The sequence below is a fragment of the Ambystoma mexicanum genome, chromosome 2p (assembly GCF_040938575.1).
Source record: "Ambystoma mexicanum isolate Mex_15411 chromosome 2p, UKY_AmexF1_1, whole genome shotgun sequence".
Taxonomy (NCBI): domain Eukaryota; kingdom Metazoa; phylum Chordata; class Amphibia; order Caudata; family Ambystomatidae; genus Ambystoma; species Ambystoma mexicanum.
Window position 1 is genome coordinate 1,359,056,162 of NC_090923.1, and position 15,950 is coordinate 1,359,072,111.

The window sequence follows — 15,950 nt, forward strand, 5'->3', positions numbered from 1 at the left end:
TAGGAATACGCAACTTGGCAACGTTCATGGGAGCTGAGGACCCGCTCCACAACCTCTTGCACTGACAAATGCCAACTCTCCCTTTTTAATCGTTTTCAATCTTAATTCCTTTTGAATTGATTCACTAATCCATACACTCACAGAGTGCTTTCATTTGGTTCCAGCAGTAAACATTAGGGACGTCAGTTCCCTGACCATTTTAATTCAATTTTGATATTGATAGATTCTTTTTCTGTATGATTCTTTTTGCAGGGTCCAAACAGAATAAGTTCCTGAGGAAGGTAGCTAACTGATAGAGCTGCCGAAACATCTGACAGTGAGCAGGGAATGAAATACCGTGCTGCTCATAAATGGGAATACAAGAATCCCATGTCCATAGAATTGAAGATGTTAACCTTGATTTAGCTTAAAGCGTTTTGTGGGGCTCATAGTGGTCTTCACAGCACCTGGTGTTTTCTGTTCACGCTTGGTTAGGATGTATAAAAATGGTTGTCCTTGTTGGATAACACATGAAAATGAGTATGTATTTTCCTATGTTTTCCCAACAGAAAACTCTTTTAGTTAAGGAAAGGTCGAAACCAATGATTCAGAAATTGTTTAAAAAACTTAAATCATGTAATTGCTGCGCAAGAGTAGGAACCATTGATAAATTGAAATATTTGTCGACAGTACATTGTCCGAGCAATCATTTAGCGTTAAATGCATTTACAAATTGCAGAAAAATATTCCTTGAGTGAAGTTGTTGGGCACAAGTGTGTAATAGTATTCCTAAACAGTGAGACAGGAACTGAAACACAGATGACAAAAACTAGACTCCATTTCTAGTACATCAGTCATCTAGTGTGAGATCAGCATAATGTATTACAATGCTGTATCATCATTCTGCTACAAAATGTCACACTCAGTCTAGACAAAAAGATATAGAGGCTCTTTGTACTAAACATTCACTGTCTATCTTCAGCAAACCTACATGTTTCATTCCTTGTGGACATTGTAGGAGTTTCGTCAAAGGCCTACTGTGCAGGGATGCACAGTGCCAGAAGCAGAGGAGGCAGCAACCAAATGTGATGCTTGAAATATCCACAATATAGTGTTACAAGTAGGCGGGCGTACCCACCATCCATTTTGAAACTAACAGAGGGGTGACTGCCAATTCTCAAAATGTACCATCATGGTCCATGAGGGTGGCTCAGGGGCAACGCGTTTGGGTCCAAGTCGAGGGAACACGCGGGTGCAAGGCATACAGCCACTTTTTTCAGAGGGCGAACGCTGTCTCCCCTGTGTGTTTTAAAGGATGTTCTTTTAAATGTGCTGCTCCCACAATGTGGGTGAGATTAGAGCCTTACTCACACGGCCCTAAAGCCAACTACTTAACCATAAGACTACAGGAATCATGCAACACAAACTGATTAAATGTTTCGTATTGACGTTCTTCAACACAAACGTGCTATGCTACAAATATTTAGATATATATATAGTTTGTACGTTTATTATTCTGCCAAATATCTTCCACTTAGAGCGCCATCACTGCCTCCAAGGCTGACCCTTCTTTTCTTTCTCTATTAAATATTTAGATATAAACGGTGCACACCTTTTATACTTCTCCTACAATGTTATTAGAACATGTCTTTGACAAATGCTTATATGCCGGGTAGACTTTCTTCGGCTGGGAAGAAAAAATGGAATAACATGTGTGAAGTCACTTAGCATTGTGTACGTTTGAGTCCCCCCAGCCCCTACTGTCTGTTTTAGAACTCGAGCCCTGAAGCCAATAGAGAACTTGTAAAGGGGCTTTGCATCACCCACTGCCTATGCCCATAGGCAGGGGCCTGTCAGTCATTTAGAAATGTGTAGTGCCTATATATGTGTAGATTGCTGTACATTTCTCCCACATTCTGGTAAAGGAATGTCTCTCCCCAGGAGTAGATGTTCAAGTTCTTCTGCACTAGTCACACCCAGTACTTTACTTGCAGCATGTTTACTATCAGCATGGCTCGTTTTGAATGAATAGGCAATAGCGCATGTGCTATCTAGGTGTGTCACATAAAAAGAGGAGTGTGTGTTGGGAGAAGCATGCGCTGAAAGGTTTCATAGCACACTCTGAGTGTGATGTAAGGCACGAGCTCATATGCCATAATTCTAGTACCGGGGGCCCCGGGAGTGTGTCAATGTACATGTAAACTGCCTTAAATAGGGACAGATGATGAGTTGTGGTCTTGGAGCAATAACCTGGATGTTTCAAGCACGCCACCAAGTGCGATTATATATTTTTAGTTAGCACATAACTTTGAAAATTCCGTTTCCAGAAACAATGTGAGGATTTCCTTTGATGTTGTGAGCTTGTACTGAGAGTCCCTCTAAACGTGGGCAGATGTCACCTGGCGTTCTGGAACCTGCCTTTCCCATTGGTCAATAACTGAAGATGTGTGTTGTGCGCAAACCGTGCAGTGATTGAATTGACCACAACATGACATGGCCTACCTAGCATTGCTTTTATTGTCTCTTTGTATCTAAAAAGTAGATACATCCTGATCCTCCTACTGGAGTGCCCGTGTTCCTTATAGTAGCCCATGATGCCGCGAGTCACTGTGAGGATGAGCCAATATTTTTGGCAGGGAGAGTAGACTCACTGTTAGCCTCCCGGCTGCCAGGCCCATGTCTACCGAAGCTTAGGTGTCAGGGAGAAACAGCAGCTACTAGCAGGTATCTTATCAGCAAATGCTTTTTTGACCTTTGTCCTTGCTTTATTTTTTCCCTTCTATCAGGCCCTTCACTGAGGAAATCTACCAGCAGAGGGAGAAGTCCCGGAAGAATAAATAGACGCAAAACAGCTCGGGGAGGGGAGATTGCGGCATCATTTGAAGCGAGAAAGTTGCCCTCCACCAGCAGACCTGACCGCTGCAAAGCGCACTGATGCCATTCATCTAATTGGGGATTGTTTGAATGGGTGATTGTTACTTTTAATACATTTATATGAATTAGCGATCAACTGATCGAAATAGAATTAATGATCGAATGAAAATGATTTGATTGATCTATACATTTTAAATTAATTAATTGTATTAATGTTGTAAAACCTTTATTCGGCATCAGCTATTAGGTACAAAATAATACAACCATTGCAAGATAAAACATAGAATGGGTAAAGTAACAAGAGAACACTCCAAAATCACACAGTGCCTCCTCAGTTACTCCCTACCATCAGCCTAAGTCATATTTCTTATTTTATGAATACATATTCAGCCAAATGGCTTTGCATATACCACATTAAAATGACAATAACAAGGATAACACATATTATAATTCATGTTTGTGGTCTAGTGTAAAAAGTCATCATAGAAGATACAAACTATTGGAGAAAATTGGGGCTCATGACATCTCTAAGTTCATCATGATAGAATGGCATTACAAACAGGCTAAAACAATCAAAAACCTTATGCTACAACAGGAAGCGAACATTTGACAGTATACATCAAATCATTCACTAGTTCATGATGAGGGTTGTAAAATTACATCACAACAACGATTATCTCGGCCCACTTCCAGTAACATTTTACCAGATAAAAGATCAAGTTATGATCACAACCATCCATAAAAGCAGACCATATTAATAAGCTGTCATCACAATTAAAACCACTATGCTAGGATTTTAAGTAACTACATCACAGTGAATGTAGACTCTCACAAGTTGCTAGTATGTGTTCAATAGTTTCCATGGCGTCAGTACCTCATAAACAACACTGTCTGAAATTGTGTGAGATGCCATTTCTCGCCCCTCGAGTGATCAGGGCATCACTGATATTAAATTTTAATCTCATCTATTGCCTCGCAACAGCACTGTTTGGATATGCAGTTAAGTACGTTGGCTTAGATAATCGATCGGCAATGTTTTCACAAAATGCTGTGGCATTACTCCTAGGGTATAAGTTTACCAAATTCTGTTCTTTGCACTGTGCCTGGAGTTTGGATTTTAAATGAGACTTTATCGTGTACACAGCTCCATTTAGAGATCTGCCACTACCTCCCACTTGCCATTTTAAGTACATAGAGCGCAACAATCCGAGAGTTCCCATTGACAAACAATGATCAATTTCCCAAAATGCATCAAGGAAGGTTGCCATTATGGTATTGTTCGCCAATTTAAATAGATTGTCACAGAACATCACCGCCTTCACAGTAAAATCAGCTATGATGCCAGTAACATCAGATTCTATGTACAGATATTCGATTGGGAGAGACTCTGGCAGTAAAAACTTTTTACGTAATATTAATACTTCATACCGTTTCATATCTGCGCCATATTTGTGTCCTCAGATCTCACTGCCATAAAAGAGAATAGAGCGAATTTTTGTTTGGTAGAGTAGTAAAATTGTCACAATGGAGATCCCACATTGTTGGCCAATAAATTGACAAATGCTACTAACTGCTCTATTACATTTAATCTTAGGTAATTGCCAGTGTGTCCCCCATCACAGGTTGCTTTGAACATGAATACCTAGATATTTAGATGTGGTAACATTATCCAGGCGGTGCCCATTGAAAACGCACCTAACAGTACTATGCTTGGGGATTAATGGAGAAAATGTCATGATCTTTCTTTTATCGATGTTAATTGATAAACCATTGATTTTTGTGTATGCTTCCAGGGCTAAAAGTAGATTTTGCAAGCCTCTGGGGGTATGATTGACCAGGATCAGATCATCTGCATAGGCTAACCAACTGATGAAGTGGCGACCCATTTTAAGGGGGCACGGATACAGATTCATCAGTGCAGGGGCTAGATCTGCAAGATACAGGTTGAATAAAGTAGCGGCTACTATGCATCCTTGTTTGACGCTGCAATGGGGGAGCATCACATTGGATAGTTTAGCTTCCGCATCCAATCTGATCTTAAGTTATGTATTGGAACATAGTAGAGTTAGCATTTTAAGCAGGCCAGCTGGTATGTTCCATTGAGAATGTCTTCCACAATCTATTGTGTAACACAGAATCGAATGCCGCAGAGAAGTGAATGAAAGCGGCATAGATCAGTGTTCCTCTGCACTTCCGAGCATATTCAATGGAAGTTACAAGAATGAGGAGATTGTGAGTAGTGCTCGTTTTTTGTGTCATATTAAAAGTACATTATTCATTGGTTGGGACTTAGGTCGTAAAGTGCCAGTGCATATAATACACAATGGATCGGAATATAGTGCATGCTTATTAATAGTTTAGTCCTCTTTGGCCAGGCCTGATGAATGAATTTCAAGACAAAAAAATGCTACTTTCATGTTTTTGGTTGTTTTACAAAATAGCATAGTCTCACTGGTTGTTGAGATTTTGAATAATATAAAAAGTGGTTTTAATATTTCCTTCTCAAGTCTTCCAAGGTTTCTGGTCATTGCATCGAATCCATAGCATCGATAGACAATTGCATCTAAAAAATAGCATTGAAAAGAATGCATCGAATGCATGTTTTTGGAAGGTAAAGCGTTTATTTTTATTTTAATGGGCTTTCAAGGGTAAAAAAAGGGGTTTGGGAGACCCCCCTTTAAAAAAAGTACATAAAAAAAAATGCATTCGATACACTTTTTTTCGATGCATTTTTTTAGATGGGTTGGTCTGTAGATGCTATGGATGTAGATGGAATGACTAGGATCCGTGTCCGAAGCCTTTACATATGAGGAGAAAATGAAAGGGCCTTCGATCGGAGCGCCACAAATCAAACAGCGTTCCCCCCTGCGTCCTGTTCCATTTACTGGTGATGGACCTTACCGACAAGCAGCCCGACCAGAATCTGATATATAGTGCTTGTGCATATGGGGGGAGCTTACTGAGAGGGGGGGCATTGACAGTGAGGTATTTCTCGCACCCTGGCATGCTCCTACACTCCAGATAGACAGGCCTTGTAGCCAGTGCAGTGCACATTGCAATCATTCTGTGGCTCTTGTACCTTGAGTAAGCCGTCTTTTCAATCAACTTTGCGTCCAGGGATACTCATCTCGGATCATCCCATTTGTATTAATGAATGTATGTATTGTTGAGATTTGATTGAATGATTTAATTGTGAAAAGTTCTACATGAACTAGACAATAAATAAATATACATCTGCTATTTTCATTCAAACTCCTGTCTCTTTGTATATTTCAATGCAACTGCACCCGACCAGGGCCCAGCAGGCTTCAGGCCTGGTAGTGAGTTCTGTGTAGATGTGAAAGCCACTCTGAATGCACAGCGCCAGAAGCAGGGGATGCAGCAACCTACTGTGATTGTTCAAATACCCACAATATAATGTTACGTGTAGACACGCCCACCCTCCATTTTGAAACTCACATAAGAGTGACTGCCATTTCTCAAAATGAACTATCATGATCCTGAGGATAGCTCAGGGGCAACGTGTTGGTCTTCGATGCTTCGGTGCTTACAGCCTGGTCACTGCTAAGCGCATAATAAAAAGTTACTTAAGTAGCACATGGCACGGGCTGTAGGCGCCAAGGCATAACATGGCGGGGAAGCCGAGCCCTCTGCCCCGCCTTCAGTGGTAACGAGAAAGCACAGGAAGTGGAAATGGGGGCACACACATTGCCCCCTATATGCAGTGCCTGCGCAGGGGGGAGCAGTCTCTTGAGTCTCTTGATAAGCCTTCAGATAGCATTAGCATTTTAAGCAGGCCAGCTGGTATGTTGTGTTGAGAATGTCTTCCACAATCTATTGCGTAACACAGAATCGAGTGCTGCAGAGAAGTCAATGAAAGCGGCATAAACCAGTGTTCCTCTGCACTTCCGAGCATATTCAATGGGAGTTACAAGAATGCGGAAATTGTGAGTAGTTCTAGATTTCTAGGGCAATGGCAAAAGTTCTGCTGCTGTACAGGTTGTTCAACTATCAGTCACAGTGTGTTAAACCCAGGAGGATCGGGTGATTACAATAAAGAGGGGGGTTCAACTTTCGAAGGTCGGAAGGGCCTGCCCATCACCCGACATGGAGGATGCCCTAATACGCCCCTTGGATAGTCTGGCACGGTGGGGGCGGAAATGTCTGTAAAGAGGGCGTCCCTGTTTTTTCAGCTTCCAGCCACAGCTGGTAAATTAAGGAAATAACGGTGCTCCCCACAGCCAACTTCGTCCTGAGCGGGAGGCCCTGGAAGATTAAGGGAGCGAGACCTGTGTTATAGGCAATGCAATGAGGTGCACTGAAGAACTAAAGCTGAAGGAATACCAGTTGAGGGGTGCAGGAAGGTAAGAAATGTGGACGGGAACATGGCCAATTGTTTTTAAATATAGAAGACGCTTTAAGAGAGTGGGGGTCAATAGAAAGCAAATTGTTACAATGATGGAGGCGGCAAAATGGCTAAGGAGGACGATCCACCTGGCATAGTAATGACTAAGCGGAATCAACCTGGCCCAACTGGGCAGAGGGCAACTGCTGAAAGAAATGCGATGCACATTGTTGGCATTGAACTAGGACCTGGGGGCTTGCAAGTTGTTCTGGTCTGTGATGATTCCTATGTTCGCTTTCAAAGGGGCTAATTCGAAATCAGCAGTGGAGAAGTTGAGAAAGAAAGTTGAACATGGCAATGGCAACATTCTGCAGGGTGTCTGGTTTCTCAACGATCGGGCATAGGCATATAAACCTAGGCGTGGCCAGGTATTATGAGAAGGACGGGGTTCACTTGTCAGACATTGGTTGGGACCTCTTTTTGATGAAGCTGGAGGAAGTCCTAAGAGGGCGAGGCTGTAAATAATAAGCAATTTTAGCACTGTTGGGGGCGGCAAAGGGGCCAAAACTCCTTTTTGCTGTGGCGGTAACTCGGGCGATTGAGCAGTGTGAAATGCGTATGAATAAACAGCGGCCTTGTTGTGCCACAATAAGAAGAGCTGGTCTGGCCTCAGTTATTTAGGCAAGGCGGGCCGCCGTGCGATGGTATATACCTTGTCGGTGTGGGGGCGAACAGTACCCAACTGCCTATGTTAGCACGCGGTGAGGCCCCCAAGGTGTTCCATGCGCCAAGGCATAACATAGTGTAGGGGCGCGAACAGTACCGGACTGCCTATGTTAATGCCATTGTTTCTCCATTTTTCATATTCTAAGCAAGCATGGACTAGGGATCCGGTGTGGTGCTTCCCGTTCCCCGGCTCTTTACAAGGCACCCCTCAAGTAATCACTCACTGACTCTGGAGTGATTCCTCCTCCTGCTCGTTATCTTATTCTTGTGTGATCACAAGCCTGTCCCCGCGGACGGTCCCAATCCCAAGACCTCCCTGGTAGATACCACAGAGTGACAGCTGAGGTTTCCCTCTCAGCAGCTGGGGCCGGGGCAGGCAGGTCTATTCTAGTCAGATATTCCGCGGGAATACCATATGATGCAGGCAAACCTATACCCCAGAGGCGTGAGCCCCATCAGAGCAGGCGGAATTATCCAATTTTACAGAAAATAAATGACTGTATGCAACTAGTTGACCGAATTTAGGCTGTACGAAATGATCAGACAACCAAAAATGTGTATGCTGCGGCCATAAGGCCGGCCCTGCGTATTTGTGTGTGGAGCTTCTACCTTCTTTACGCATTCTAATGAGACTATTGTAGTGCAGCTTCAATGTTACAAGCAGGTAACTCTCTTCTTTACGTTGAACAGTGTACTGCCCCCTCTCCACCCGTCCAATCACTCCCCTGGCATGCAACTACTAAACCCACATTTCAATTACCTAACAAAATGACGCATATGGATACAGGTGCCAACAGAGAAATGCTTTACGCGCCGTTTAACATCAGTGCCATGTTTTATCCGGCCTCAGCCTGAAGGTCAGCCAGGTTGAGTCAGCATAGCCCAAAATTTAGTGGGGGCTCTGGGGGGGCGGCTGAAGCCCGGCCATCTCAGTGGTGTTGCAACACTGACACAAAGTACCAATAAAAATAAATTAAGGGCGCTGTGATGGGGTGCGCATTTCATGTGTTCTACCGTGTCGCTTCCTGCTGCTTTTTCATTAATTTTTTTTTTATTAAATCTAAGATTAGACTGAAGCTGATGCTGGCAGTTATGGTCCCGAGACCTCGAACAGGGTGATTTGGCTGTGAGTCATTTCATTTTTTTATGTGCTTCCTCCTCTGTAAAATGTATTTTTTATTTTATCAAACCAAACCCCTGACTGCTTGTGTTGCAGAGCCCTCTACATTCGAGGCCGAGCCACAGGTCCTTGCTGATTTCAGAGAGTTGTTAGTCTGCGGCCAGGACTTTGTTAAATGTTAAAGGTATTTATATCGCGCACTGTCACCAGCGGAGTTGGTCCCCAGGCGCTCTGGCGGGTCTGTAAAACAAGAAGACGGGCCGTGCGGGGCTGAGTTAGTCGGGGGAGAAGGAGTAGGAGAGTGAGAGAGGTGGTGCGCTGTTGGCGGCTTCAGCTCGGTATACACCGTGCACTGAACTTTGGTGTAAATACTGGACCGGGACGAGACCTGGTGTGCTGTTGGTGCTGTTTGTGTGTTGTTGGTTTGTTGTTGATGCAGTGTGGTAAAGTGCATGCGGTTTGCTGGGCGAGAATTAGTTGTGTGAATTTTCGGGTGATTTAGGTATGCAGAGATTTGAAGGTAGGGTTAGTGGGGAGTCCTGGTGGTTGTTCGATTTAATTTATGTTGCTATGGGTGGCAACTACATACTTTGGTGTATGTAGTTGCAATTTCTTGAATGCAGCGTTCACAGCAACTTCTTGTGCGATGTTCCTCTTTTCCCCCCAGGAAGTATTGGCCCTTAATTGCGTGAATGTTTCACAGCGTGCTCCTCCTATTTGCTAATTGTGCCAGTGCGTCTTTAACAAGCAAAGAAACAGCTGGAATTCAGTGGTTAATTGGCCATGTTCTTTCTTCTTTTTTGATTGTGGCACAAAACAGCGTGACGTTTTTTTGCAGCTTTTCCATCGTCACCCTAATAGGCTTCGGGGAAGAAGTAGGTCCGACTCCAGGAGTTTATATATGAGGTAGGGGGATGAGGGAGCGAGAAGGCTGGTAGTTTTGATTCCCTGATTCTATCTGAGCAATTTCCCAAAGCTGTAATAATAGCAAGTGTCTAGATGATACTAACAGAAATAAGTATAACTTTTCGTCAATACTGTTTCATTCCATTTCTGTATCTTCGCCATCTACCCATAAACAAGGCCAGGCTCGGACTGGCCTATAGGTCAATAGGGCAATGTCCGAACCAAAAACACAAAATGCTATTGTGGGCCAGTTTTTGGGGTCAAAGTGGGCCACTTATTTGGCCTATGTGGGCCACTTTGATAAGTTACTTCACCATGCGGCTAGTAGTTTTGACCAGTGTTACTGAATGAATATGCATTAAAAAGCACAATGCGCATCACATTTTATCGACCACCTCCCCTTGGGTACTTCTCAAGCAATCTGTCACAAGTAATTAATTGCCATTCGCAACTTTGGCCCACTCTTTCATTGGTGCCCGAGACAATTTTATTCCCCAGTCCGACCCTGAACAAGGCTTGCCATTTTAAGACGCGACACACTGGGCAATGTAAGTCACAATGAGCAGCAGTGACTAGCACAACCAGACACAGTCACCAGCAAAAGAAGAAGCAGGGTGACTAGCAATAGTTGGCACATTTATAGTTGGGTTATCAGTTAATACATGCACAGGTGGCCAATATGAGGCAGGGTGAATCGTGCACTGCGCAATGTTCAGTGAGTGTGGCGGGGTGAACAGTGCACAGAGCGCAATGTTCAGTGAGTGTAGCAGTGTGACCAGTGAACAAAGAACCGTGGCTAATGAAAGAGATAGGTTGGCAACCATGTTAATCAGCGAATCAAGTAGGATGACAAGTGGCCAAAGCTGGCTTCCCATTGAACGATGCTGGGTGATACAGGAGTGTTGATGGCTTAATCCAAAGGCGCTGCCAAGGAAGCAGGGAGAAAAATGAGTCGGGTGGGTAACAAGTCAATTACAAAGAGCAGTGATATTCAAACTTTTTCATACAGAGCAGCCCCCTCTTGAGTAAACATATTGGGGGTCCTTACAACCCCGGCGGTGGCCGTGCTGGTAAAAACGACAGGTTGCTGCCAGAGTTGTGAATTTTTTTCCAACGCCTGGCAATGGGGAATCACTGGGGCATTACAGCCCCGGCGGTCTGTGAAGCCAGGAGCCAGGAAATGTCACTCCCCATTCCCATTCGAGTGCCATAGGACTCAATGGGAATGGGGAGGACGGATGCACCGGCACTGCGTGCAACAGTGCTGATGCGTCTGTCAAAGTCTGCGGGCGGGTTTGACATGGCGGGAGGGAGGGCACCCGCCCACCCGCCCGCACAACTCAGAGTGTGCCAGTCCATTAACATCAGTGCCGGTAGCTTACCAGCACCGTTTTTACTGGAGCCGGCACACTCCTAATGAGACCCATTGTTTCCTTTCCCCAACACCCCCCACAACGTAGGGGTTGGTCCCTCCAAGGGGCCCAAATGAGGTCCAGGGGCAAGGGGGGCAGGCTCTTTAAAATATAAGTAGATTTTCTACTGCTTATATTTTCTATTAAAAACAGTCACCGTAATCCTTTTTTATACTGGAAACAGTCATCTTAATCCCTTTGTAAAGAGTCTGCCCCCCTTAATCTTGGACATCCTTTGGGTCCCTCTAGAAGCGGAGCCCCACAGTTTGAAGACCACTGGCCTAGAGTGACAAGTGAGTGCAAATGAGGAGGCCAGTTAGTTATTGAGGCAGTGTAGCCGCTGATGGGCATTGATTGCGAGGTGGGGTACAGCGATTGGGGCCGGGAGCAAGGAATGACATTGAGGCACCAGTGAAAGTGCTAGGATGATCAGTGATTAATGCTATGCTATGGTAACATGTTTTTATAATGCGCCAAATTACCGCCACAGTAGCATCAGAGTGGAGGGATGTACTGAACCCCTGCCAGGAGTATCCAGACTTGAGTCTGCTGGAAGAAAGAAAGAAATGAGCAAGGGCACGATAAGCGCATTGGTAAGGCAGATGCTCCAAGAACAGGAAGGTGAGATGCAGCGGGAGAAGAACATGCAGCGTTAGGTGGACCATGTTCTGCAACATGCAGGCGGTAGATATATCCCAAAGCGTTCTGATAATTGTATTGTATTTCCAAGGCAAATTTGGAGAATTCTAAATTGGTACAGAATGTTAGATTCAGTGGTTGAAGTGTACAAAAAGAAGTAGTGGAACTATGTTCCTTGCTGGCCTGCCCGTGCTCCCCTCAAATCCCATTGCCATGCCCCCTCCCACGTGTAAAAAAAAAAACAAATATGCTTGCTATTTAAGGGAACGTTCAGTGCAGTACACTGAAGTGCAACCTTCAACTTCTTCCTACACTTTTATTTTAAAACACAATCATTCCGGAATGGTTTCTTTTTAAAATAAATGTATAGGCATTTTAAAAGTTAATTTAAAAAAGTAGAGGAGCACCGCTCCCAACCGCGCAGGCCCACTTCGAACGCTGGAAATGTTGCAGTGGAAAGTGAAGAAGTTGGGCTAAGCAGTGACTGAGACAATGAGAAAGATACGCGGCAAGCTAAATAGTGAATAAGAATGTGAGAGGTAAATGTGTCAAGCTGAGTAAGGGGTGGGGCAGGCTGAATGTTGAATGGGACAGTATGAGCAGTGAATGGGGTAGCTGGAGACTGAATGCTGAGGGTTGTGCAGTAAATAGGCCGATTAAGAAGGAATGGAGCAGATTGAGCATTGAATGAGGCACCCTGAGAAGTGAATGAGGCACAATGAGGGGGAAATGGGGTACATTGAGTAGTGAATGATGTAGGCTGACCAGTTATGGTTAAGTGTGTCACCTCTAGCAATTCAGTGGGCGAGCTTGAGCAGTACATTTAGGTACAAAGCGATGTCAGTCTTCTCACCTCCCAGTGAAGAGCAATGCAGGACCTTAGTCTAAGCCAGTAGATGTGCAAGATCCCTGCAGATGCCTGCCTGCCTGCTATTTTTAAGGTCATTGCCATATTCCTGTGGTAGCCAATAAGATGAGAGAGCTACTTACTAAATAATTAAACCTTGGTATTACCTGTTATTTTCAAGGCAGAATATGTGTACTCACTTCTCAAAAAGACCGAGGTAGATCCCAATGATCTGTCCAGCTTACAGCAATTTCTAACTGGCGATCCCTAACAATTTACCTTTGTTAGCTATTGCCGAGCATGTTGCAATCCTCTTTGTGGGAACGAATCCGTAGTGCTCTCTATCCTAGCTGGTGATTGGGAGGCAACCACGGGATGAACACGAGCAGTTTGAAATGAATCCCATGAAAATAGAAATGCTTCTGGTTGGGGCACAATACGTCTCCAACCCAGAGAAGCATGGCCCCACCAGCTAATAGATGCTCAGCCACAGGGCCTCATTGTGAGTATGGCAGTGTAGTAAAAAAAAAGTGGCGGTAATTCTGTTACCAATTATTTATTGGTGGTAATGGAATTACCATATATATATTGCTTTTACCACACTGCCGAATTCCACGTTGTGATCTTTAAGTGGAGTATTTATCTCCACCAATATGCTGGTGGTAAATCCTCCACTTTGAGGTGATAAATCAGCAGAATTAGTGTGGCAGAATTACCACAGGTGATAATTCTGACAAAATCCCCAAGGAGTCCTATGTATTCCAGAAATGTGGATTTACGCTGTCATGTTAATACTGGCATTTGTGTGGTAATGCCATGGTACCAAGTGGCAGTAATGGTAAACTAGTCTGGCAATAATTCGGCAGATTTACTGCCATTTCTTTCACAAAACTCATAATGAGGCACATTGTTACTTTGTCTCAAAGTGGCTTTCATTTATTACTTTATAAATCAAAGCTTCTTCCTTATAGATATGTTTCTCCTCTCTGGGTCAGCATTACTCAGTCTCTCAGAGTCTGCTCCTCCACCTCTTTGCCCCTTTCTCAGCATGAATCCCAGGTTCTAGGCATGCTCTAAAGCCCCCTAGCACACCCTTCTATCTCTTGGCATCATCATGTTTCTCAGCGTCCATCTTTGGTTTTAGTCACTTTCGCAACCCTTTCAGTGCCCCCTCTAACTCCAGGCATGCTCCAGGCTTTTCAGCACCCATCTCAGGCTTTAGTCCCTTGCTAAAGTCTCATAGTGCCTCTTTGAAACGGTCGTCATCTGTTCAACTTATTTTTCACCATTGGGTATATATGTCAACTGCAGCAGTATGTGGCAATCAGAGGTATCAGAAGTCCTTGGTCTGCTTGTGCGATTGGTTGCAAATGACTCTGGCATGTTTCACATTCCAAACGAGAGAGATGTTTGAGCTATGCTTCGTGTTAATTCGGTGCAAGCCCCGATTTGTGTTATTCACAAAACCACTGCCCACAGAAATAATTTCAACCCTTACACAGTAATCTCTAGTCACAGTGTAGAATGCATTTCACATTTTATTATTAGATCCCATGCACAGTTAATTTTGTATGATACCAATGTAAATCACTTAAATGAATAGACAAAATCTGTGGATGTGTGGGAGTACCATCAGGCTTAAAATATGATCATTCCATGGGGCTACTGCCAAAGGGTGTAAAGAGAAGTAGCTGTTTGGTAAATGCCCCCCGCGCATGTATATTCAAAGACAGTGCCCATCAAGAATACAGAGTGATTTTTATAATCACAATATTGAAACCAACCCATAGATATAAAAACCATCCAAAATAGCTGCTCTGGGATGTGACATCCCTATCAGTGACAAAGTTACACCCACAAGAACGCACACGCTGTAACTCCTTTTGGCAATGGGTGCTGCACAAAACATCGATATGTTTAATAAATAAATCACAGGCTTTATACTTAAAAAACAAGTGTATCCTTTTCCTCACCGCCATCAAGCCTACAACTCCCCTATACACCAGAAACTGCATTAAATCAAATTTTTCCTACCAACAATTAATTACATGTTGTACATTTGAACCATCGCATTTGCCCTCGCTCTCAAATGCCATTACCAGAAATATTGTTCCACAAACGAAAAAGGACCCGTGGCACAGGGCATCGTTCGCCCTGTCGCCCTATAGTTAGTGCTAAAAGAGTTGTATACTTTAATACTCTAGGTTAGGGTGTATTTTGTTTTCATATTTTACTGTGTTTGTTTTCTATGGCTGGAGAGTTTTAGAATGACTCTCATTGTGGACATGCACAACATCCATAGCTCAGACATCCTAAGAGAATTATACATCTACGCTGTAAATGTCACCACGTGACCTTCCTGGAGACTGTGGAAGTAATGGAGGGAGATTCCACCATTAATGTGCCACTGCATAGACATTGAATGTACCTTCCCAGTCTAGTTCTTTCTAAGATGGTGTCTGCCTGCAGAATACCTTAGATCTCTGACTGCACTGCTTCACGTTGAAACCCGTTCATCTCATTCATTTGGTAAGACGCTAGTTCTTCTCTTTCATGCCCTGTGTGCCGGCTTTCCTCATCTATTCTTTGCTCTCTCCTTTCTTGTCCTTGTCTTGCCTTGTGCGGTTCGTTCCCTGGCTTCCGCGGTCTTCCATGGGTTCCCTGTTCACCCTCTCCCTCCGCTTGCTCCACAGCGTCTCCGGCTACTGTGATTGGCATTACTGGCTTCTCTGGCGTATCACCACATCATCCAGCTCTTCTACTGGAAACCACTCTGCAGCTTCAATCAGGGTTTTATTCTGCCAACCCAGCTTTTTCCCCTGTTGTTGGTTGTTCTGTGGAAGGGGTCTCCTGTCTTGGCTGTTTCACAGTCAGGCATAGTGTCTTCCCCCGGGATAGGCCCGATGTTTTCAAGGACAGATATTCCACCAGAAGAAGGACAACTACTACCTCATGAGTGGACCTTTCACCCAGGAGGTTGGTTGAAGAATCAGGTGAGGAGGAGGATCCCATTGTTGAGAGTAAATGTATAGTTACTATGCATTTATTTCATTTAAGCCCAAGCCGCCTGCCCCAAACGTGTTACCATGTCACAATGGCATG

At 44.0% G+C, this 15,950-nt stretch overlaps 1 protein-coding gene and 1 long non-coding RNA gene across 2 annotated transcripts in view; both read left to right on the forward strand.

Annotated features, from left to right (window-relative positions):
• Positions 1 to 6,099, forward strand: part of PEMT (phosphatidylethanolamine N-methyltransferase) — a 1,987,238-nt gene extending 1,981,139 nt beyond the window's left edge. Inside the window, exon 7 of the mRNA XM_069645727.1 lies at positions 2,766 to 6,099. Coding sequence (XP_069501828.1) covers positions 2,766 to 2,820 — 55 coding nt within the window. The 3' untranslated portion in view covers positions 2,821 to 6,099. The remainder of the gene's footprint in view (positions 1 to 2,765) is intronic.
• A 3,047-nt stretch (positions 6,100 to 9,146) lies between these two features.
• LOC138566051 (uncharacterized) overlaps positions 9,147 to 15,950 on the forward strand; it is a 77,304-nt gene continuing 70,500 nt past the window's right edge. Inside the window, exon 1 of the long non-coding RNA XR_011301819.1 lies at positions 9,147 to 9,228. This is a non-coding gene — a long non-coding RNA (uncharacterized lncRNA). The remainder of the gene's footprint in view (positions 9,229 to 15,950) is intronic.